This window comes from Podarcis pityusensis, assembly GCF_964106645.2.
Source record: "Podarcis pityusensis genome assembly, chromosome: Z".
Lineage (NCBI taxonomy): Eukaryota > Metazoa > Chordata > Lepidosauria > Squamata > Lacertidae > Podarcis > Podarcis pityusensis.
The window spans coordinates 15,521,227-15,546,379 of record NC_138044.1 but is presented as its reverse complement, the minus strand read 5'-3'; the positions used below and the strand labels follow the sequence as shown (position 1 = coordinate 15,546,379).

General features: G+C 46.4%; 2 protein-coding genes across 3 annotated transcripts in view; both read right to left on the bottom strand.

The window, feature by feature from the left end:
• The window catches only part of QRFP (pyroglutamylated RFamide peptide), a 149,132-nt gene that overhangs the window by 62,403 nt on the left and 61,576 nt on the right, over positions 1-25,153 (bottom strand). The gene's annotated exons all lie outside the window — the stretch shown is intronic.
• Positions 1-25,153, bottom strand: part of FIBCD1 (fibrinogen C domain containing 1) — a 74,632-nt gene that overhangs the window by 26,553 nt on the left and 22,926 nt on the right. The window contains exons 2-3 of the mRNA XM_080990644.1: positions 8,989-9,465; positions 126-285 (exon numbers count right to left, since the gene is read on the bottom strand). Of these exons, the coding sequence (XP_080846770.1) occupies positions 126-285; positions 8,989-9,465 (637 nt within the window). The remainder of the gene's footprint in view (positions 1-125; positions 286-8,988; positions 9,466-25,153) is intronic.

Sequence of the window (25,153 nt, the reverse complement as noted above, 5' to 3'; positions counted from 1 at the left end):
GTGCAGATGGGGCCCAGGATACATATTTTACATTCTCTAACTTCTTATTTGTGGTCGGTGGAGTGTGAATAAATTACATTCATAATTGCCCCAAGAAGGAGAAGAGAAGGAAGCAGATCTCCTACCGTTGGAGCATCCTTTTGGCCGGGCACTCCGAGCTGGAGCCTTCTGGAGGTCAGCTTTGAGCCGAGGTCGGACCGCACTGCGGTCCTTCTGCAAGGTGTCCAGGATGTCGCTGACAGAGCTCACTAGTCTCGCCATGTTGGTCTGGCTCTCTGAGAGCAGCTGTGTGGAAAAAGTCCAAATTCGTTATGACTCAGTTCAGGGGGTTTGCCAACACACCATCCGCAGGCACCAACCTGTCCACTACTAGCTTTAGGACAGCCTGCGAAAGGTCTCAACCAGGGCCAGCCCAAGACATTATATTTTATGTTTTCTTTTATTTCATAAAATTTATACACCACTTGATTGTAAAAAAAACCCCAAAAACTTCAAAGAGGTTTATGAAAGATAGAACAGTAAAATCAATTAAAAAAACTACAACCCTATTTTAAAACATGAAAAAGTTAAACTACTAAAATAGATTCAAATTACTTCAAGTATCTGGGTAGGCTTGTCTAAACAGGAATGTTTTTAGCAGGTGATGAGAAGAGTACAGTGAAGGTGCCTTCTTGATCTCAATAGGCAGGGAGTTCCAAAGTGCAGGTGCTGCCACACTAAGTGATCAAGTTCTTACAAATGCAGAATGGGTCTTATGTGGCACTTGCAGCAGTGCCAATTTTGCTGCATGAGGCAAGCCAGACAATGGTACCATCACCACCCTGTCCATGCATCCTGACTAGGTGATATCCCCTATGAATAATGTCTTTTTTTGCTTGGTGCTTTTAAAAGCACTGCTACAGAGTTCAATGGGACTTATGAATGCTTTCCTAGCTGCAAGCCTTACTGAGTTCAAAGGAATTTGCAGCCCAAGCCTACTAAGCGAGGCTTTGCTCTGTTCTACAGCTCCCTCCTCTAAACTGTCCCTTCAACTTCCTGCCCCCATACTCAGGTACTTTCCCTCAGCGGCTGTTCCTTCCAGCCTCTACAATTCTATGATGCTCTGATTCTAATACTGATTTCCATTCTGCCCTGTATTTGTTATACGTAGGACCATTTCGATTCTGCCACAGTTCATCTTCCACCCAAAACCACATTATTAATCTCAGTTGTCCACTGAGGCAAAATTATATAACTTACATAACTTATGTAAATGAGATTCCTCTTCCATTATGACACCCCATTCATTTCAGTCATTTATGAACTGAAAACAATAACAACAGTGAATACTGATTCTACTCAGTGGATTGATTTCTCTTCTGGACATGGTGGTGAATAAGCCGGCATCTGCAATTCCCAGCCCCATTTCCAGTTTTGCCAGAATCTTCCGACATCCCTAATGGCTCCTGACTTCCTTCCTTCCTTCCTTCCTTCCTTCCTTCCTTCCTTCCTTCTCTCTTTCTCTCCCCCCCCCCCAACAGTCTGCCTTTATTAAATTTATATAAGAGAGTTTACATTCAAAAATTAAAGCACAAGATGCTTTTCATTTACGTTGAGAAGGGAAATGTGTCAAGGGAACTGCATTGCATCTTTGCTTTTTATGATATGGAAGAAATACAAATTTAATAACTAATGATTTCTCATCGCCCGTTGGTTTGTCTGGGAGCTAAAGTTGCTGAGCTAATAGGAAAGGTTGCAGATTTTTGCTCTGGCCATTTCTAAAATTAGACTAAGGCAGCCACAGTGACCGAAAGCAATCTTGTCATTTCTGTCAAAGTATCAATTGGGTTTTATTTTATTCTAACTCTTCTTCTTCTTCTTCTTCTTCTTCTTCTTCTTCTTCTTCTTTTGTATGTAGCACTTTTGGGTATTAATGGTGGTTCATTACATTAGTCCCAATGCTAAGATTTTTTTTAATGTAGTGTTCATTTTAGAGTTCAAAACCGTAAGTGGTTTAGGCCCCATAGGTATATCCCTACAGACTCTCCTGGGTGTTAAGATCAGCAGAGGAAAGACATTTTCGTAGTTTCATCTTCCTTAGAAGTTTAGGTTAGTGGCAGGCCTGGAAGAGGACATTCCATTGTGGAAGTCCTTAAGTTGTGAAGTTTCCTCTCTACAGAAGTGGCTCTGGCTTCTTCACTATACAGCTTCTGGCAAATGCTGAAGTCACACCTCTTTACCCTGACCTATTCCTGAGACTAATCTGTTTTTAATCATTTTTAATTCTAAATTGTTGTAACTTGCCCTTGGACCCTGCTGGTAAAGGATGGGTAATACATTTAATGCTAATGCTAATAATAGTGTGCTGGGGTGGGTGTGTGGAATTTTTTTTTATATACATATTGCATTGTTCATTATTGTTTTAGACAAACCTATCCAGATACGTAGAATGTTTACATGTGTCTTAATACGTTTTTAGCTTAGTTCTGTTTTTAATTATTATTTGAATGTTTACATAGCAGTTTAAACTGCTTTTAGTGTTTTATTCTTTTTGTAAAGTATTCTGAAGGTGGGTTTTTTTAAATAAAACAATGCCGTGGTAAATGAATCATATGGGGAAGAAAACATTATCATTATCATTATTGTTATTCCTATGTTAATATCCCAACTTTCCTTCAAGAAGCTCAAGGTAGCATATACAGTTCCTCCCTTTTCCTATTTTATCCTCACAACAACTCTGTGAGGTAGGTTAAGCTGAAATACAGTAATTGGCCCAAGGTCATCCACTGAGCTTCTTGGCTGACTGGGGATTTGAACCCTGGTCTCCCAGGTCCTAGCCCAATACTACAGCATACTGGTTCTCAATATCAGGAGTATGCAACGTAATAGTATGAAATAATTTCCCCCTCCTTTCACAGTGGACCTAGTAATGTATATGGTAACATTTTAAACAAATGCTATCTGGGCCCCCATTGTGGAAGCTTTATCTTATTGAGCTGCAAATTGATTGCATTTCTCTGCCAAAACATCGAGAGTTTTATGTTGCATTCTGCTGTGTTTGTTGATGCTTTTAATGATCATGTATTTTATTCCCTTTGCCCTGTAGACTTGCCCAGGGAACATTGTTGATGGGCAGAAATGTAAATCGTGTCATTAAACAACAAAAACGTGATTGAAAATTGGGCTGCTATAGGTGATCAACTCTACAAAGCTGACTTCAGCTGTAGTGCATGGGGTAGCAGGCTGTGCACTGCGTAATGGCTTATTGCTTGTACATATGCATGTGTGTTTGCACATACACTAGAGTTAAGGAGCATTTGCCCATTACTCTTCCTTAAGGGTGGGGAGCTTTTTCTGACTGGTGATTCAGATCTCTATCACCCCCAACCCTGGAGAGCCCAGCTGCTATCAGGTGATACTGAGCTTTGATGCCCCAACTGCCAGGACTTCAAAGCATGGTGAGGAACTGTTTGAAAGCCCTTTTGCAAACAGCCTCACACTGCTATTCAAACTTCTGAAAATCAGGGGTCTAAAGAGCTGTTTGCAAAATGGCTTTCAAACAGCCCTACACTGTGCTTTGACTATATGAGCCTTCTCCTAGCAGGCAGAATTGAAACTTCTGCTCACCAGGTTCAGTCCTTGCGGATGCAGGGGTCTCCTTTGCCAAGGGAATATATTAGTGAAGCAGACTCCAGCAGGATTGAACCTAATTCTCCCACCCATCAGTGATGTCAGAGGATTGACAGGTGGGCCATGGATTGGGAGAAATGACTTTGTGGGCCAACTTGAACTCCCAGGCAGGGAGGCTAGAGGCTTCCCACCCTAGCAGTACTTGAAGATATGACTTCTGGAGACCTAGGGGAGGCTGCTGAGCTCCACATAAGGACAACTGTAGCAACTCAAACTAAAAAATGTTAACAAGGCATACCCAAAACACCAAAGCCAGGCCCAGAAAATAAAAGTAATGGACATATCATGGCATGTACTAAGAACTTAGAAACTGAGATAGCAGAGGAGTAATAAGACTTGCTTTGTTGTTCTTCCCATGTAGGACACTTTGCCTGGGATCCTGCGTTGTCTGAGGAAACTACTGCTGTCTTCAGACTCTGATGATTGGACCTTGTAGTGACCAGGGATTTCCCTCCAACCAGGTCATCACTATTCTGACCTTCACCCACTAGGAGCCAGAAACTGTGGCATAAGACTTATGTCCTTCAAGATACCCGTGTGTGTGTGTGTGTGTAGTTTCCCAAAGGACTATATAACTCTGGTGTTTGCTCCAGGCTGCTGCTGAGGTAATTTGGCTCTTACATTAGCTGCAGGTTTGCTTTCCATGGTGCTGAAATCATTCTACTGTGGTTTTCATACCGGCAGAACTACCCAAAGTTCTGAACCTACACCAGAACAGCACCAGCACAGCAGAACCTACACCAGAACAGCACCAGCAGATCACCTTACCCCTGTGCCCTCCTGACCAAGTTGTTGCTTTCCTGGGATGACTAATCATTGGTAAACAAGAACAGCACATGGAAAATATTAAATAGCAATAAGCACTTAGATGCACTCAGGGAACCTTTTCATCTTGGGGGGTCAGAAGTTTATCTGCCACTAACCCCCATGGGCCAAGTTTAACAGACGGGCAGGACAGCCTACCTGTCAGTCATCATCAAGGAATGAACCAGCAAAGCAGTACCCACAGGATCGTACACTTTATTCATAAGCTGATGAGCAGAAAGTTAGGTTCTGCTGGCTGTGGGGGTCAGCTGATGGGCAGTTGGATGTGCTTAGGGGGGAAATGGCCTTGCAGACCCCTTGCAGAGCCAAGATTGGCCCACTGGCCACAGATTCCCTACCCATGGACTAAGGTGGTGCCATTTCATTGTTAGTGTGCTGCCAAAGCTTCCTGTGGCTGTAGGGGGGGTATGTGTATTGCATGGGGGCTCACAATACTCACAACAGCATTAAAAACAACATTGCAATTGCTATACATAGTATCAAACACAGTAGCATATAATTAAAGCAAACAATAACTAATTCATCAAAGTAATTGAAACAATTCAGTGAGGCTTGCTGAACTCTTGAGTTCAAAAAATAAGGATCCCTTGGCAGAAGTGATGGGTGGTTTTTAAAAGCAGATTTTCCAACATCACAATTTTCCATTAAACACCCTACACGGGGGTGGAGGGGGGGTGGGGGTGAAAATGCGAACAGCTTTTCTCCTTGCTCGCACCTTTTATCAGACTTCTCCATAAGAGTCAGCAGTTCTTATCTAATATACAGTGATGATTCATTGAGGAATTGCCTTACTTCAGCAAGAAACAGGTGCAAAACCAGGAGGGTTTATAAAGGTTTTTACAAGGATGTGATGATGATGTCTTACCTAACTGAAGATGCAGGCGAAGAGGAGGATTTAGAACTACAGGAAACTGGTTCACACTGAATCAGGCCATTGGTCTATCAAACTCAGTACTGTCTACGCTGACTAGCAGTGGCTCTCCAGGGCTTCTGGCAGAGAGTCTCTCCCTGACCTACCTGGCAATACCATTGGAGATTGAAACTGGGGCCTTCTGCATGCAAAGCAGGTGCTCTACCACTGCGCCTTCACTCCTAAGAATATAGGAAGCTGCCTCCTTAGTCCAAGTTGGGGCATTTAGCTCAATATTGTCCACACTGACTGCAGTGGCTCTCCAGGATTCCAGACAGGTGTCCTTCTGGACCTACCTGGAGATGTTGGGGACTGAAGGGACCTCTTGCGTGCAAAGCATGTGCTTTTCCTGAACATAAGAAGAGCCCTGCAGGATCAGGCCAATGACCCACCTAGTCCAGCATCCTGTTCTTCCTCAGTGGTCAACCAGATGCCAACTATAGGAAACCTAAACACAAAAGCACCCTTCCTTCCTGCAGTTTCCAGCAATTAGTATTCAGAAGCATTAATGGCTTCCAAATATGGAGGTAGATCACAGACATGTTCAGAGACATCCTTGTTGCCCTAGCCCAGTCTCAAGGTTTATGGGACTGAACCCCTTCCCCCTGCCCAGACAATTAAACCTCACTTGAATGCAGAGTTGTAATGGTCAGCCATTTTGTTTCCAGGTGATGCACTTTCCCTTTCACTACAGGGATGTAATGGCTGTTCTTTCCACCACCCCCTCTAACCTTGCCTTAGGCATCAGCACTGAATTTGCAGAAGCCTCCTTTGATGACTTCAATCAAAATGCAACAGAGTTCACTGAGGTAAGCCAACATCCTCAGGGCTCACCAGCATTTAGCTACCTGTCTGGCAAATGAGCTCTCAAACGCTACGTGCAAAACATGTACAGACTCCCCTCCCCTGCCTTCTGTAACCTTCCCAGTTTTCCTCCTATGAAAAGCTGTGGCTGCAACTTTCCTCCTCCTCCTAATTAATTAATTAATTAATTAGATTTTTATACCACCCTCTATCCATAGATCTCAGGGCAGTTCTGTGGCATCCCAGACCAGTGTTGCGGTTGTAAATTTGGAAGTGCATAAACTCATTGTGAGAGCCCCTATACAGCCACATCACCAAGGAAAGTCTATCAGGGGCAAAGGGCCACATTCCCTTTGGGGGCAACCTTCTGGGGGCCACATGCCTGTGGTGGGTGGGGTCAGAGCCAAAAGTGGGCTGAGCAATTTGGCTGGTAGCCTAGTTTCTACCCGAACAATTATCTTCTATATGTTTTTGGCTTTTTGTATTTAATCAGTGGTGTTTTAACTTGTATAAGCTGCCTTGAGTCTTGGTCTCGGAAAAAGGTGGGATATAAGTAAATATTGTTGCATGCCACCCCAATCTCTGAGCGGTGCGAGATTCCAGGGGTTCCAGGCACTTACCCAGGGTCCGGTGTCCTCGGAATGAGGGACAGCAGAGACGGTGGTGTCACAGAATCACAGAATCGTAGAGTTGGAAGGGACCACGAGGATCATCTAGTCCCACCACCTGTAATTCAGGAATCTTTTTGCCCAAACATGGGACTCGAACCCACAACCCTGAGATTAATGCTCTACCAACTGAGCTATCCCAGGTTGACAATGTGTTATATGGTTTATTTAGATCTATACACTGTACAACCTGAGCCTGTGTTGGAGGGGCTCACAGGATTCACCCGCCCCCAATTGGGTCTTGCTTCTCCCATGGCCTCAGCACTGGATTCAAGCAGAGATCAGGCATAGCTCTTTCTCTCATCTGCCCAGCCTGCCTCCAGCTTCTAGCTCACACAACTCTGGTCTTTGTCTTTCTAACTGCCAGACAGTTTCTAACTACCCTGCCCATTTGTCTTCTGGCACAGAGCCACCAAGAAACTTGCCTGGCTACTCCAGCAATTGATCCTTATTGTATCCAGGAATTAGAAGGGACTGTATACAGGTACACAGCCTACCTCCCCAATTCTCAACACTATAATAAATGCAACCACCACCACAACAACACATCCTTATCTATCCTCCACCCAGACAAGCAGGAGTCTTGAGCAAAGTTCAAGGACATATCCCAGGCAGGCAGAAACCCTCAAGAAGGATGCAAAGCAGGACTGGTAAGGGCTGTGGTCCTGGGAAAAGTTCTGAGAGCTAGGCAGTTAGCTAGAGAGCTATAGGGCAGCATCCAGCCCCCAATCCTGAGGGTCCCCATCCTAGTCACAGCTCTGAGAAGAGTTCAGAAATGCAGACCACTGTGTGATCCATTATAGCCGGTGAGATACAGTGGCCAGAGTGTCCTACTAGGACCTGGGAAACCAGGGTTCAAATTTGCACTCCCCCATGAAGCTTGCCGGGTGACTATGGGCAAGTCCCCTGCCTCTCAGTTTAAAATATCCCAAAGGGTTGTCATGAGGCTGAGAACTATGTAAGTCAACTTGAGCTCCTTGGAGAAAAAGGTGGGATACAATAAAGAGATTATAAGTAAATGCTTATACATGCATGTATCAAAAAGGAGCAGCACACAGAATGAACAAGTCCTTTGCATCAGGAGTAAGCGCCATTGAACTCAGCGGCTGGTTCCATGGGGACTGGTGGAGAAGAATGCAGGGAGCCCAACAGTAGGTGGTTCCTGTGCCAATGACAGGTAGAGCCACACCCTGATTGGTTGTATGCATGAAGATGGTCAGGTAGGGGGTGGCCAAGGGCAGACTAAGGTTGGTGGGGCAGCAACCTCTATATGACCTAATCTCCACCACTTGCAACCACGACTGTTTTTATAGAGGCTATGGAATGCTCCTTCCTGCCTTCTTCTGTTCTTTCTGTAATTAAAACACACTTCCTGAAAACCCGTTAAGAGAGTTAGCATCCTGTAAACCAGGGAGCCTGGGTAAGTAATGGTGTATATTCAGGGGGAGATAGTAAATGTTTTGACATCTGTTTCTAAAATAATAATTAAAAAGCCAAAAGTTTGCACTGCACCTAACTGCAGCAGACCTTAACATTTTCCATATAATTTGATTTTGGTTTATTACACGGATGGAAGTGACTTAAATAAAATATTTTAAAACCCTCCAATCTAGAGGACAGTCTGCAGTTCACAAAAATCTCTGGTCAGCTACTATTTTATTTATTTAGACTGAGATGATTTTTTTAAAAGAGACTCCACATTTTTAATTGATTGAGGGCCAAGGGGTCAGCAGCAATGGAACACAGGAAGCTGCCTTATCCTGAGACAGGCCATTGGTTCATCCAATTCAGTACTGTCAACACTGGCTGACAGTGATTCTCCAGGGTTTCAAGCAGGAGTTCTTCCAAAAACTAACCTTTCCCCTGAAAGTAAAGATGCTGGACCTCTGGCTATGACCCTTCAAATGGCTTTAACTTGCTCCTGGAACACAAGCCAAAAGTTATTGGGGATGAGGGGGGGGCACACTGCAGTTCTGCTACCTGCCTGTCCATAACATATGAAAATCATCTCAATCTATATTGGTCCCTAACTTATACTTTGCATGATTTGTGTGTTTACGGGGCAAGTGTTCACAGGAGCTAGCCTCTTGCCCCTCCGCTCCCATCCATCACCTGTATGAGACGGCCTTGCTCATTCTGCAGAGCGTTCAGCTCCTGCCCCATGGTGCTGTGCCCTTTCTTCAGACCGTCACAGTCTGCCCTCAGCTGGGTGGCATGGCTGAGAACTTTGGACACCTCATCCGACAGGCCCACCAGCAACGCCCTCTCCTGCCCCTTCGATGACTTCGTCTCGGCATCAAGATCTGTCACAGCCCTCAGGACAGACGACTGGAGGCCCTCCAGGCGGGTGAAACCGGTGCCCTGGTCCGGGCAATTGGGGTCGATGAATATGTTGACACGAGAGCCATCAGCTTTCTCGATGGTGACCAAGGCGTTGGCTTCATCGGGATTGGTGCTGATGATGGGTGGGGATTCCGTGACGGGCGTGTGGTAGTGGTTCATGAAGAGGATGGCACCAGTGACAGTGACGGCAAGGAGAACTGCCACAGACAGGAGGACGGTGCAGAGGATATAACCGCAGCTCATTCTCTAGAAAATGGAAGCAGAGAGAAGGTTATGGCCACTTTGTGGGCCAACATAGCAATGGCAAGGGATGGGTAGGGATCGGGAAGTGAGGGGAGAGAAAGTCAGGTCATGTCAGGGACCAGAAGCTGGGTTCCTCTTCATTTTATTTATTTTTTCAACAATCTGTTGTTTTTTTTAATTATATGGCTACTAGCCACTGTGACTATGCTCGTCCTCCATGATAGGAGGCAGTTATGCTTCTGAATAATAGTTGCTGGAAACCGCAGGAGGGGAGAGGGCTCTTGTGGTCAGGTCCTACCGTTGGGCTCCTCATTCAAGCAACTGGTCAGCCCCTGTTAGAAGAGGATGCTGTACTAGGTGGGCCATTGGTCTGATCCAGTGGGACTTTCTAATATTCTTACTCATCCTTCATATCTTGTTCACTCTCTCGCCATCCACTTACAAGATGCAGGGACAGCCACCAACTTTAATAGCTTTTGAAATAGGCTAGACAAATTTATGGAGGTTATCAACAGCTACCATTCGTGATGGCTATGTTATCTCTCCTTTGTCAGAGGCAGTATGCTGGGAATCACAAGTGCAGAGAGTTGCTGTTGCACTTAGGACTTGCTTATGGGCTTCCCCCCACAGTTGGCCTCTGTGAGAAGAGGATGCTGGGCTAGATGACCCATTGGCCTGATCCAGCAGGCTCTTCTAGTGTTCTTATATACCATTTGAAACGGTTCTTTTTAATCTCAAATGGGTTCACAAGAAAGAATAAAACAATGCAATTTTGAGTTTGAAATAGTTAAAAACAACTGTTTAAAGCATTAAGAAAAATAATTAAGATGGTAAGCTGACAACCACATTGAAACACATGTCAATGTTCTCTGTGCCTAAGCAGAAATGTTTTTAGGAGGCACAGTGAAGACACCTGCCAAATGTCAATTGGCAGGGAATTCCAAGGTGTCGGTGCTTCATCACGTGATGGAGGCAAGGACTGTGAACCTGAAGGAAAAGGTGATGCAAGGCCAACCCCAGAGGCATTGCTACCAGATGAATCTGTGGGGCCAATACCCCCCCCCCCCGGCCAGAGGATTTGCCTTCCTCTGACGACCCCACTGTGCAAAAACCTGGGAGATCTGAGCCTCCCTCAGATGACATCAGAGTCTCATCTCCCTCCCATTTAGGGTATGCTGCCAGAGGTGTGGTAGTCTGTGGACACAGCAGGTCAAAGGCCCATTACTTTTTCTGCAGATGGGTCCCAGCAGGGTCCGTTGTCTCCAGCATCCTAGAACTGCCCCATCAGCATGAAAGGAAAGCTCCTTAGCCACTATGAAAAAGCCTCCTCTGGTTGGAGCCCAACCAGAGTGAAAGAAGGTGAGGCAGCCACTGAGGATGTTCTCCTAGGGACCCTCTGGAGAAGATACACTGGAAGGACACCAAGGAGCTGTTGTTCTGTCTGCTCCAAAGCTAAGCCTTTAGGAACACTGACAGCCAGAGGCATAGCGGGGGGGGGGGGCACGGGAGTGGGGCACATCATTGGGGTGGCACTTACCATAGGCTGGGGCCTGTAGCTGGCCCAAGCCACACATCTCTCTTGGGAGTGACACAGTGGCTCGGGTGCCTACAGGCTCTGCATTGCCCGAAACAGCAGCATGGCGCTTGCGTCTGCCCATCGCCTACCCCTCAGCCGCCCTACAGCTGAGGCAGAGGCCGTGGGTGGACTCTTTGGAGGCTCTGGATAGCGTGCCCTGCCCCGGCTCACCCCACCACTGGGCGCAGGCTGCAAACCGCCCTGGGTGCCTGAGCAGCTTGCTACACCACTGCTGACAGCACAGGGGGCTTCCATTTCAATAGAATGGGGTACAAGTTCTGTTATATATGCTCAAGGAGAATACAACCTAAGTCACTCCAAAAAAGGATGCTGGAGCATTCCAAATCATTTGACCATGTATGTGAACAGACAATAGTATATCTAGCTGAAGGGCAACACAGATAGATTGGCATTGAGTGTTGCAGTACACCCTTAATTAGAATTATTGCATGATTATAAGTTTATTGTCTAATGGCTGTGACTGTCATGAAAGGACCCTGTGCCTCTGAACTGGTCACTACACCACCGGTTAGCTGCAATGCTCCACGACCCCCAAGCCCACTGATATCCCCCAGGATATCTCAACCCACTGGGATTTCAGAAAGTTTCTTCTTTGTATAAGCAATCCTTACTCCGTTGCCCAAGGGTCGTGTTGAAGGGCACTTTCAAAATAAGAATATAAGCACTTGCTGAGTGCCTTTCAAGGGTACAAAAAGTACTCGAGATATATAGCCTCAATAAACCTTCGTAACAGCCGATATGTCCCCGTACTGTAGTTGCCAATATGTGTGTGTGTGTGTGCGCGCGCGCGCTGAAGCCGGAGGAAAATAATAGCTTGTCTAAAGTAGGGTTGTCACCTTTGGTTGGGCAAAAGGACAGGTCGGGGGTGGTGGGAACGGCGGGGGGAGAGACGGACAAAAATTACTTTACCTGGTGCAGAAATAACTTCAAAGCAATCCAATACAATCCGCCGCCCCCCTACTCTCCACCAGAGCCTTGCAAAAACCCTCTCATGCTCTCTGACCCACCCTATTCACTCTGTCTGCAAAAAACTCCTGCACTGCAGCTGGTCCCTCTAAATCCACTCTCCGACCCACCCACAGCCACCCCTGCTAGCACAAAACCTGAGACTCCACCACAGAAGGCCTGTGCACTGCAACTCCTCCCCCCCCCCCGCAACCCACCCTCTGCCCATGCAAAAACTCTCTTTCAAATTCCTCCTCTCAGCTCTATCCCACCCTCTGCCCATGTCCCTCAGGCTCTCACTCTCGGCTGTCCTCCTCACGGACCCACCCTTTCCTGCACAAACTCTTTGCTCGGGCTCTCGTTCTCCTCCTCCCACTGGACCAACCCTCTACCACGCAGTTGGAGGAGGAGGAGTCCAGACTGCTTGAAGTCCAAACAGGACAGGGGCCACTTTTCTCCAAAAAAAGAAAAAAAGAATGATCATGCTTTTCTAGGCACAGGTGGCATTGCAACCCTAGAGTCATTTAGAGAGCTTGCAGCCAACAGCAGATTTCAAACAAGGGCCTTCTGGCTTGTGTTTGTAGCTGTTGTGATTGACCACCTCAGTTTGCATTGGAAAGAATATTTTGAACCAAGTACAGAAGTGGGAGGTAGGTTAGGCTGAGAGACAGGGACTGTGACAAGGTTGCCCAGTGAGCTTCATGACTGATTTAAACCACTGTCTGACATTCACAGACCAACATTCTAACCACTATACCACACTGCTCCAGTATAATTAAGGTTATTAATTATTTAATATACTTATTCCATAAATTTCTACACCACTTGATTGTGTTTTCTTTTGTTGTTTAAAAACACACGCACACTCAAATCAGTTATTCTTAGCATTAATGTGGTGCTCTATCCAATGTTTCTCCTACTCAGCGTAGTAATGGGCATGACTATTGTAAATCCATTAATGTCAATAGGTCTACTCTGATGAGAACTTAGTTGGATGCATCTGTATATTATTATTATTATTATTATTATTATTCCTGTTATTCACCTCCCCTATCCTAAGATACCTGGCTGATCATACAGAGTGGGGGTCGTTCTCTGAAGGTGAACAGATAAATGTTCACTCCTCAGAGACATCTTTCTACCAGGCAGTTAGTTAGACAGAAGGGCGCAGTTGATATACGGCTCGCTTGGGTGCCTGCTCTATGAAATAATAACGACGGAGGGGTCACGGAACAGATGCGCTTCTGCGGTTGGATTCGTTTTTATTTAGTGCGACAATAAGCAGTCCCCGCTTCCAGCAGGGCCAAATGGCGAGACCTGGTTCCGGTCAGGAATTCCTTCCACTGTGACTCTGGAGTCACCCCAGCGCCTCGCCTACCGAAGAGGTTGACGGACCTCATGACTCTTTAATGAGTCTGGCGGTTTGCAGTGAGAAAACATCTCATTGCTGCATGAATCATGAATCTCTTTCGTTAATAAAAAAGCAAGGAGATGGGACAGGGAGAGAGGGGAGGTGAAGGCAGGGGCAGTGTTTTTAGAGCAGGGAGTCTTATTTGGAAATGGCCCAGGGCACCAATTCCTTTCCAGAGCCACACTCTCCGAGGTGTGCGGTTGATTCTGCAAAGTTTGCAGCAAAAGGATTCTGGTTGGGGATAGCTCTGACCTTTGGGACCTTGTAATGTCTCGTCGCTAATAATAACACCCCCCCCCCAAAAAAAACCCCAGCCTGCCTGGAGCATTTTTGCACTTCTCCCCCTAAAGTTTCCATTTTCTTTTAATAATAAATGCTACAAATGAACAGACAGATCATGGTGAAAACTCACGCAGAATCCAAAAGATCAGAGTGGTTTCTGATGCCAGTCCCCCTCAAGAGTAGACCTGCTGAAACTTATGGATCTAAATTAGCCATTTCTGATAACTTCAGTGGGTCTACTCTGAGCAGGACTAGCATTGGATGCAACCCATTATTTCCAGTGCAGCTTCGCATGTGCTCGTTCACAAGTCCATCATGTTTCTACAAAGATTTTTGTGGAAGATGGAGTTCGTGCAGAATGCTGCAGCATGACTGCTGACAGGAGTGAAGCTGTGTGAGCATATAACACTTGTGCTCAGAGATCTACACTGGTTGCCTATCTGCTACTAGGCCAAGTTCAATGTGTTTGCCTGTGAGATCTCGCCTTACCCCATATCCGCATAATAATAATAATAATAATAATAATAATAATTTATTTACACCCTGCCCATCTGGCTGGGTTTTCCCAGTCACTCTGGACAGCTTCCAACCAAATATTAAAAACAATACAGCATCAAACATTAAAAACTTCCCTAAACAGGGCTGCCTTCAGTTGTCTATTAAAAGTAAAATAGTTGCTTATTGCCTTGACATCTGCTGGGAGGGCATTCCACAGGACAGGTGCCACTACCGAGAGGGCCCTCTGCCTGGTTCCCTGTAACCTCACTTCTCGCAGCGAGGGAAGAGCCAGAAGGCCCTCGGAGCTGGATCTCAGTGTCCGGGCTGGACGATAGGGGTGGAGACGCTCCTTCACGTATACAGGACCAAGGCCATTTAGGACTTTAAAGGTCAGCACCAACACTTTGAATTGTGCTTGTAAACGTACTGGGAGCCAATGAAGATCTTGTTTTAGTGTTTATAATATTAACTTGTAAGATATGGATTTGTTTGTTTTTTTGTTTTGTTTTGTCTTTTTTAGTTTTCGAATGTTGTTTTTTGTGTGTTGTGTATTGTTATCTTTTTATATCTTTCGTGTTGTTGTTATGTGGAAAATACTAATAAAATTTAAAAAAAAAGGTCTTTCAGGATCGGTGTTATATGGTCTCGGCAGCCACTCCCAGTCACCAGTCTAGCTGCTGCATTCTGGATTAGTTGCAGTTTCCGAGTCACCTTCAAAGGTAGCCCCACGTAGAGCGCATTGCAGTAGTCCAAGCGGGAGATAACTAGATAGAGCATGCACCACTCTGGCAAAACAGTCTGCGGGCAGGTAGGGTCTCAGCCTGCGTACCAGATGGAGCTGGTAAACAGCTGCCCTGGACACAGAATTAACCTGTGCCTCCATGGACAGCTGGAGTCCAAAATGACTCCCAGGCTGCGCGCCTGGTCAGGGGCACAGTTACCCCATTCAGGACCAGGGAATCCTCCACACCTGCCTGCCTCCTGTCCCCCAAAAACAGTACTTCTGTCTTGTCAGGATTCAACCTCAATCTGTTAGCCACCATCCATCTCCAACTGCCTCCAGACACTCACGCAGGACCTTCATGGCCTTCACTGGTTTTGATTTAAAAGAGAGGTAGAGCTGGGTATCATCTGCATATTGATGAACACACAACCCAAACCCCCTGATTATCTCTCCCAGTGGCTTCATGTAGATGTTAAAAAGCATGGGGGAGAGGACAGAACCCTGAGGCACCCCACAAGTGAGAGCCCAGGGGTCTGAATACTCATCCCCCACCACCACTTTCTGAACATGGTCCAGGAGAAAGTAGCAGAACCACTGTATAACCGTGCCCCCAGCTCCCAACCCCTCAAGACGGTCCAGAAGGATGTTATGGTCAATGGTATCAAAAGCCACTGAGAGATGCAGCAGAACTAGGAAACAGCTCTCACCTTTGTCCCTAGCCTGCCGGAGATCATCAACCAGTGCGACCAAGGCAGTTTCAGTCCCATGATGAGGCCTGAATCCCGACTGGAAGGGATCCAAATGGTCCACATCCTCCAGGCATGCTTGGAGTTGTTCAGCAACCACGCGCTCAATCACCTTGCCCAAGAACGGAAGATTTGAGACTGGGTGATAGTTGGCCATATCGGCCAGGTCTAAAGATGTTTTTTTAAGAAGAGGTTTAATGACCGCCTCTTTCAGTGGGCCTGGGAAGGCTCCCTCACAGAGGGAAGCATTCGCCACCCCACAGAGCCCATCACCCAGCCCCTCCTGGCTCGCTTTTATCAGCCAGAATGGACAAGGATCAAGAAGACAGGTGGTTGGTTTCACTTGTCCAAGCAGCCTGTCCACATCCTCGGGGGTAACAGGTTGAAATTGATCCCATATAACAGGACTAGACAGGACTCCGGCACTCTCCCGCCCCGGCCCTGCTCCCACGGTGGAGTCTACCTCCTTCCTAATCTGAGCGACTTTATCTGCAAAAAAAAAAAAATTGCAAAAACATTGCAGGAGATCTTGGGGTCCCTACCAGGCCCCGATGACTGCTTTGTTTTGTAGACCTGGCAATGTTACAGGTGCCACATAAGACCAGTTCTGCATTTGTAAGAAATTGATCCTTCAATTTGACAGCACCTACACTTTGGAACTCCCTGCCTACTGACTTCAGGCAGATGCCTTCATTGTACTTTTTTTAGCACCTGCTAAAAAAGTTATTGCTTAGACATGCCTAACCAGACATGTAGAATGCTGGTCTACATTTTTATTTGTTTTTAGTTTATTTCTGATTTTGTTTCTTGGGATGTTTTAAATAGTTGTTTTTTTACCAATAATTTTATTGTTTTATTCTCTTTGAAAACCTGTGTGTGTGTGTGTGTGTAAAAACCCAAGCAATGTATAAATTTATAGAATGGATAAATAAGTTAAACCAGTTTACTGTACTTGTGAGATTCTCTTAACCCATATATACCCATTCCACGAGGGCTACTAACCATGATTTATCAAGGAGGTATCAAAGGCTACTCGCCATGATGGTTGTGTTCTGCCTGCACAGTTGGAGGCAGCAGTGCTTCTGAATGCCAGTGCTTCTGAATGAGAGGGCTCATGCACTCAAATCCTGCTTGCAGGTTTCCCACAGGCATTAGCCAGCAGGAGAACAGGATTCTGGACCAGATGGGCCCCCTTTGGCCTAATCCAGCAGGCTTTCTTCCATTCTTATGTTCTTATGACCGCTGTGATCTGCAGAACTGGGTCATGATATAACCCAGATTGAGTACCTCTGAAGGAGCCGGACCAGAGGTTTGTATCTGCAATGAGCTGATGCTTGAACACCAGTGTGCAATTTTGTAGTGGTTACTTTGGATGCCGGAGAAACAGAAAGAAGCTTAGCAGAGCAGGCTAGTGTACTAAAGCTTGCTGGACTCTGGGGGCCTGTCCTGATTTTGCCTTTGCTGGATGCTGCATCTATTTCTTCCACTTATTTTCAACCACTTATTACAAAGGCCTCCTAAGTCTCCAGTGCTGTGCTCCATGAGCACAATCCTCTTAAATCACACTCCTTTGTTCACTTGCTTCTTATGGAGACTCCTGATGATGCCTTGTCAAACTGTTGTGCTCTGGTGTAGAAATTTGGTGGTGGTGGTGGGATGTTCTCTTGATATTTTTCAGGGCTGATCCGCTGTAATCTATCTTCTTTTTTGGGCATGGGGGCATGTGCAATCCAATCCAATTTGCATCCAGTAAAGCCAGCCCAAGAGGTGGGGAATCTCTTTAGGCCCGAGGGCCACATTCCCTCCTGGGCAGCCTTCCAGGAGCCATATGCCAGTGGTGGGCAGGGCCAGAGGAAAAGGTGGGTAGAGAAAGAAATGTAAAATTTACAGTAGATTGGCTTCTACATTCACAAAGCCCTCTCTATCCTCCATCCAGTCAACCATGTGGCATTATCAGAGTTTAAGGTCATATTCCAACCAATCAAAAAACACTCAAGCAGATCAAAAAGGAAGGCCAGTGAGGGGTGTGGCCTGAGGAGAGTCCCAAGGGCCAGGCAGACTACTTGGGAAGGCAGCATCCAGCCCCCAGGTCTCCGGTTCTGCATCTCAGCCTGAGGCCAAGATGGTGCCTCCCATTATTCCATGCGCAAAAGCTAAACAAATTGGCAGTTGAGTCGGCCTTTGGGACTCTAGCATACATGAGTTGAGGGCAACAGCAGGTTAGCTTAGAGGGTTACGGAGCAGGTCACACAGCACATTCTGCTGCCTGAGGCAGCCGCATCACACTGCAATGACAAGGCCGGCCCTTACATTCATTGCAGACTAGCCAAGTGCTGTTGAGGCTTTCCGGGGCTATGGCATCCATTTTTCTTTCTCTGTGTTGAACGTGGCTGAGGGATTGTCCTCTGAAGAGCCTTCCTTACTTGCCTCTAGGTCAGTTTCTGTTCACACAGCAATGGCCGGGGAGGGGGGTGTTAGTTTCTTTCAACTACATTTTACTTTTCAACTTTGTTTTCCTAGCAAAATCACCTCCTTCTGCTACAAAAATGAAAAGCAGAACAATAATGCAAGGAAACCAGGAGGCCCGTAACTTGTCCACCCCTCCCTGCATAACAAATCGTTTCACAAATGCAACACCTTCTCTTTATTTCAGGGCTTACCCAAAACACCCTCCCTCAAATCAGGCAAACTCAGGAGAAAGGAGACCTGTGAGCTGTACTGCTTACGTTGGCTTAAGTGGATATTGATTGATTTTACTTTTTAATCTTATATGAAGCTCCTGAGAGAGTGTTTTTTGGGCTGAGTATGAAAGAAGCAGGTAGGAGTAATATATAAATGAAAGGCAAACAAATATAAGGGGTTTTGGAGAGGGAGGTTTATAGAGGGTTGTATCCAACAATAATCCTACTAAGCACAGACCCATTGAAATGAATGGGCATTATTTTTAACAGGTCAACTCTGAGTAGAACTTATTTGAATACAACCCATATCCTATCATGGTCTTCCTTTAGCACCATTATGCCTTATGCAAATATACTGAACTTATCCCATACAACTATTAGCCAATATAGATGTTTTGGACTACAATTCCCATCATCCCTTGCCATGCTATCGGGGATGATGGGAGCTGTAAGTCACATCCACACCATACATTTAAAGCACATGGATTCCCCCAAAGAATCCTGGGAATTGTAGTTTAAGGGGTCTGGGAACTGTAGAACTGTGAGGTGGTAAACTACAGTTCCCAGGTTCTTTGGAGGAAACCACAGAACTTCAATATGCATTCAATATTTGCCATCAATGTGACCATAGTCAACATATACCCCACTGGTGAGGGGTATCAGAGAATCCTGATGAAACAAAAAATGTGTCCAGGAACTGCCAATGCTCACTAATTCACCCTGTGTCCAGACCAGAATTCAGTCCAGTGGATTCACCACTGGCTATTGTTGCTGCTTTCAGTCTCCAAATGATATGCAACTATGTTTTTCTGCAGGTGCATTGCATTTCCTTTGTATTGAGAGAGTAGAACAGTGTAATGACGTGTGTCCCTTACATGGTTAATTACATAAGTTATGTAAGTTGCAGTTTAGGCCCAGGCTTTCTGAAGGACACTGTCCTCCCATATGAACCTGCCCTGGCTCTGAGATATTTTGGGGAGGCCCTTCTCTCCATCCTGCCACCCTCACAGGTAGGCTTGGTGCAAACACGGGAGAAGGCCTTCTTGGTGGCTGCCCCAAGCTTTAGAACTCCCTCCCTGGAGAAGCTAGACTGGCTCTCTCCTTTATGCCCTTCTGCCAGCAGGTGAAGACTGTTTTATTCCAACAAGTATTTTGGGGGCTGACTGTTTTTTGTGCTTTTAATGGTGCTGTGCCGTTCTTATTATCTGTATTTCTAGATTTGGTTGTTGGCTTTTTTAATGTTTTAATTCTATTAGAATATAAGCACTTTTTAGCAATTAACTTTTATACATTTTGAGCTTTTTGTATTTTATCTGTGTTGTTTTAAATTGTATAAACTGCCTTGAGTCCCAGTCTGTGAAAAGGTGGGATATTGATGATGATGATGATGATAACGTGAGCTCGCCACTGTGGACAATGGGACAAATAACATACCCGGTAGTTCTGGGCAGAGGGTGAACTGCTGTAGAACAGAAACAGCGCTGCCTGCACTGAAAAAGAAGGCAGAGCAGAAAACAATGCCTTATCACACCCCTACCAGTGTCTACCCCTGCCATACACTGAGACCAGTGTGGTAGAGTGTTTAAGAGTGTTGGACTAGTACCTGGGAGACCAGGGTTAAAAAAAACCCTTGGCCATGAAGCTCACTGGGTGACCTGGGGCAAGTCATTGCCTCTCAACCTAACCTACCTCACAGGGTTGTTGTTGGGGTTAAATGAGCAAGGGGACCATGTACGCCACTTTGAACTCATTGGAGGAAAAAGTAGTATAAAAATCAATCAATAACCATTGGCTATCTTTGCTGCCTCGCCCCACAAGGAGGCTCAGCTCTCTCCCTGTGGTTGCATTCATTTCCTTACTCCATTCCTGCCGACTTTCCCCCTGCTTTCCATTACACCTGCAACACGGAGGCTATGATTTTCTCCTGACCTCAGATGCAGCTGTCAGAATGGATTGAGGCCTCACAGCGGGGGGCGGGGGGGGGAATGAGCTGCATATTCAAAGAGACAAAAGACAACTACTTTCCTCTTGGGAGGTGGAAAAAGAGACAGAGAAATTGCTGCATTGACAAAGTTCCCCTTCCCCTCCTCCAAGCCTTGTCCTTGCCTCTCCTGTGAGTTTCTGTCTGGAGTGACATCTTCCTTCCAGCATCCTTTGTCCTCCACCCCTGCAGCCATTTGCATTAAGGCAACTTCAGCAATGATCTGGATTAGGCACATGGGGAGATGACGGGTGTTATGTTACTGCACTGGAGTTCCTGTCTTCTCTGCTAGAAATGTAGGCCCTTCTTGCTGGGAATGGGCCACAGAAATGGCACACATTCTGTCCGTGCTTACATAAGAAGAGCCTGCTGGATCAGGCCAATGGCCCGTCCACTGGCGGAGGAAGTGGAGTGGGGGGGAGCGCACTGCCCCCGGCAGCACCATCCCGGTGGGGTGCCATCATGGCTGCCCCCCTGCCTGCGCTGATCGTCACGCCCCCAGGACGCACATTAAGCCCCTGCTGGCAGTGCGCCACACCCTGGGACTTGCGCCAGCCCCGACCCTGCCTGCTCTCCGCCCCCAGTGCCGGAGCATGAAGCTCCACCACTGGGCCCATCTAGTCCAGCTTCTTTTACCCCCCAAAGATGGCCATCAAGATGCCTGTGGGAAACCAGCAAGAAGGATCTGAACATAGGAGCATCGTGGTTTCCAGCAACATATTCAGAAGCAAGGGCATATCTAGGGGTTGGCAAGAAAGATCACACCTTTGGCTTGGAGTGGCTAAGAGCCCACATCTGTTCAGAAGCATTGCTGCCTCCAGTTGTAGAGACAGAGCATGGCCATTGTAGCTAGTAGCCATTGATAGCCCTCTCCTCCTCCACGAATTTGTCCAGTCTTCTTTTAAAGCCATCCAGGTTGGTGGCCATCACTGCCTCTTGTGGGAAGAAGTTCCATAGACTTAACTATGCATTGCATGAAGAACTTTCTTTTATGTGTCCAGCTGAAGAGCTGCAAATCACTTGGCCAAGGGGATCACTGGCAGAAACCAGGCAGCAGCTCTGGTGATTGCCTTAAAGCAGCAACAGAGAGGCTGCATTGTCATTTTGGGGGTTTGTGTTGCCTCCAAACACAAGATGTCAAGAGTCAATAAGCGAAGCATCTTGAGAGTTAAACAATTTAGCACGGTGGTTTTTTAATAATAATAGTATCCAGATCTGCTGAACAACATGAAAAACAAAACAAAAAACAACCCAGGCGATTTTGACTCCATGTGTGGGCTTGAGGCCATGTTTCACTGGAAGCAAAGTTACAAAATGGATTTGGACAGGCTCCGCGATGGCACCCTCAGGCAAGCAGCAGGAACTCAGGGCTTGGTGGGGCCCACTATTGCTGATAAGAATATCAGAAAAGCCCTGAGGAATCAAGCCAATTGCCCATCAAGTTCAGCCTCCTGATCTCACAGTGGCTGACCAGCTGTCTGTGGGAAAGCAACAAGCAGGATTTGAGCATAAGAGCAACTCTCCCCTGCTGTGGTTTCCAACAACTGATATGCAGAAGCATCGCTGCCTCTGACCATGGAGTTGGAGAGCATAACCATCGTGGCTAGTAGCAATCAATAGCCCTTTCTATGAATTTGTCCAATCCTGTTTTAAAGCTATCCAAGCTGGTGGCCATCACTGCCTCCTGCTAGATTGAGTTACATAGTTCAAGTATGGGCTGCATGAGGAAGTACTTTCGTTTATCTGTCCTGAATCTTCCATTTCTCTCCCTTGCTTACAGGGTTCTGGAATGATCTCACAAAGGCTCATGGTGGCCTTAGCGAGGTCTCATGGGGCAGTATGAGATCTTACATAGTGTATCTTGATTTCAGTAAGGTTTTTGACAATGCCCCCCATGATATTATTGCAGATAAGCTGGTAAAATCTGGGTTGAACAAGGTAACTGTTAGGTGGATTTGTAGCTAGTTGACTGATCTAACCTAGAGTGCTCATTAATGGTTCCTCGTTATCCTGGAAGAAAGTGACAAGTAGGGTGCCCCAGGCAGCCCCTGTCCTGCAGCCATTGTTGTTCAACATCTTTATAAATGACTTGGATGAAGGAATTGAGGGGATGCTCATCCAATTTGCAGATGACACCAAACTCGGAGGGGTAGCCAATGTCGCAGAAGACAGAATTGGGATTCAATATGACCTTAACGGATTGAAGAACTGGGTCCAGACTTACAGAATGAATTTCAATAGGGGCAAATGTAAGGTTCTAGAAGACCCTTGAGGTCCCTTTCAACTCTATTATTCTATTATTCATGAGTTCTCATGGGAGCCTCCCAGAGCCTACGTGAGACCTTCCCAGGGCACAGTAAGCAAGGCAGAGAGCTTAAAAGTTCTCCTAAAAGCTCTCCAGTTTGTATGGGCAGGGGGGCAAGGCCTGCTCAGTGAGCCAGCTGCAGGAAGGGAGAAATAGCTATGGGGGGTGTTGTTCTGGCTATGCGCAACTTCAGCTTTATGAGCAATCTCCCAGAACCTGACACCCATGGAATTTGCAAGACACCTGCGTGAATATAATTGTGCCCAAAACTATGCCCAACTTCCTCTTCTGAAAAAGAATAAAATAAAACCTCTCTCTTGCGCTGAAGCAAAGAGGATTTTTATTCTGAAAAGCGATGGGTTTTTCCTTCTGCCTTCTCGTCCTTTGTTGAAGGTCTTTGACATCTCCAGAGGGTCTTTAAGCAGTTACATAATAAGCAAAAAAATAAGCAACAGACGGAGCCAGAACGTGCTCCCCTCGCCGATGAGGAAAGGGAGCAGGGGCCAAGTTTTATACTATATCGGAAACTTGCATTTCTGCATTCCTCAGCCAAAGGGCTGCAGTGTTGATGGAGTGTTGCATTATTCAGGACCAGTGGCAGTGGCTGGCGCTCATTGGGCCCATGGGCAGAAGTCAAGGGCTACAACAGTAGGTGGAGCCAGAGCCAGTTATTGGTGGGGCCAGAGCCAATGACAGGCAGAGGCAACTAATTCTACTTTTGCCCCTACCTTGCTCCCTGCTGAGTTCTACAAGGGCAACAACGAAACTGAGGAGGAGGAAGCAGGCAGGCCGCAAGCTGTAAGTAAGAAGGCAGGCAGAGTAGACCCATTGAAATAAGCAGACATGACTCTGAGCAGACTATGGCTACATTTGCACTATGATGCAACAGTCATGGCTCCCCCCACCCCCAAATCCTGGGAGCTGTAGTTTGTGAAGGGTGCTGATAATTATAAGACCCTCATTCCCCTCACAGAGCTATGGAAGAGGGATTGACTGTTAAGCCATCTTGGGAACTGTAGTTCTGTGAGGGGAATGGGGGTCTCCTAGCAACTCTCAGCACCTTTCACAAACTACAGTTCCCATGATTCTTTACAAGAGGGTTAGACAAATTAATGGTGGATGGCTATGCTCTGCTTCAATGGTCAGAGGCAATAAAGCTTCTGAATACCAGTTGCTGGAAACCACAGGAGGTGAGAGGGCTCTTGTGCTCTGGTTCCAGTTGAGGTTTTCCCACAGGAATTTGGCTGACCACTGTGAGGAAAAGATGCTGGATTCGGTGAGCCATTGGTTTGATGCGCCAGCCAGGCTCTTCTTCTGGTCTTATCTAATACCAGAATCGCAGCATTCCCCATAGTTGCCCCCCAGCCTGCCTGCTATCAAGCCACTTAGTTTGTCCACATTTCCGTAAGGCAGATGACACGGTGGATGCTTTCTGGAACACAAGTGAGACTGAGATGTTTATTAAGAGATTATGGGACCAGTTGCCAGGAACAACAGTTAAGTATAAATTGCATCAAGACTAAGTTGGTGGTGTTTGAAAGCCGCCCTCCGTCTCATAAATAGACTCTTGATGATCGAGAAATTGAACAAGTCAGATGCATTTAACTGCCTGCGGGTTTGTTTGTTTCTTTGTTTTGGCAATTGGAATACACTAACCAAGATCCCTGCAGTTTCTGGATTTGTAAGAGCTCAGCTGCCCCAAGGAAAGGTTTCTCCTCAACTGATGTGTGGGGCAGAACTATAGGGACTACTGGAGACAGATCAATTAGAAGCCCCACAGCAAAATTTCTTTTAAAAAGGTATGTGTTGCCTGTTCTACCCTGTTCTGTGTTGCAGCCTGTTTCAGAGCAGGGGGAAAGCTACACAGCTACACGGCTTCATGTTTTGTTTTATTGCAGTCAGCCCATATCTCAAAAAGGGTGTTGTAGATAAGGGAGGAAGGGATCTGTCAATTTCAGTTTGGCTCCAGTGCTGTTGGCACACAGCGCCTGAGTTTCACATTATCAGGAGCCAGGGACAGGCGAATCCGTCAATTACAGTCCCCCCCCCCCATTTCTTCTTGTTCCAACCCTAAATTCTATTCCCCACATTTCTGCAGCAATTTGCAATTGTAAGTCCCCATGAAAACTGGTCAGCAAATTTTTAGTGCACATTTCTAATAATAAACACAATTTCAATGCAGTTTTGAGCAATGCACAGGTGTTCGTAACACAATGATTGTTTGCCTGTTGTTCTCAATAATATAGCCGTCTGTAATGAGTATGGGTTGCTCGTGCGTAAGTTGCCGCCTCTCCTCGCTATGTTGCCTTGTTAAACCTTTCAGTCTGGACAGCCCTTCACTTCGTGGCTGCCTCAGTCGCTAGCAGAATCCGTCAGTGGGCGTTTCTTAAACCTTTTCCAACATAAAGTTGTTTGACGCCAAGTCTCCTCCTACTCTCCCTGCGTGGAAGTCTTCTGCGCAGGGAGGGCGTGGGTAGCGGAGGACCCGTGCTCTCCCCGCTGGTGTCCGGTGAAGAGTCCT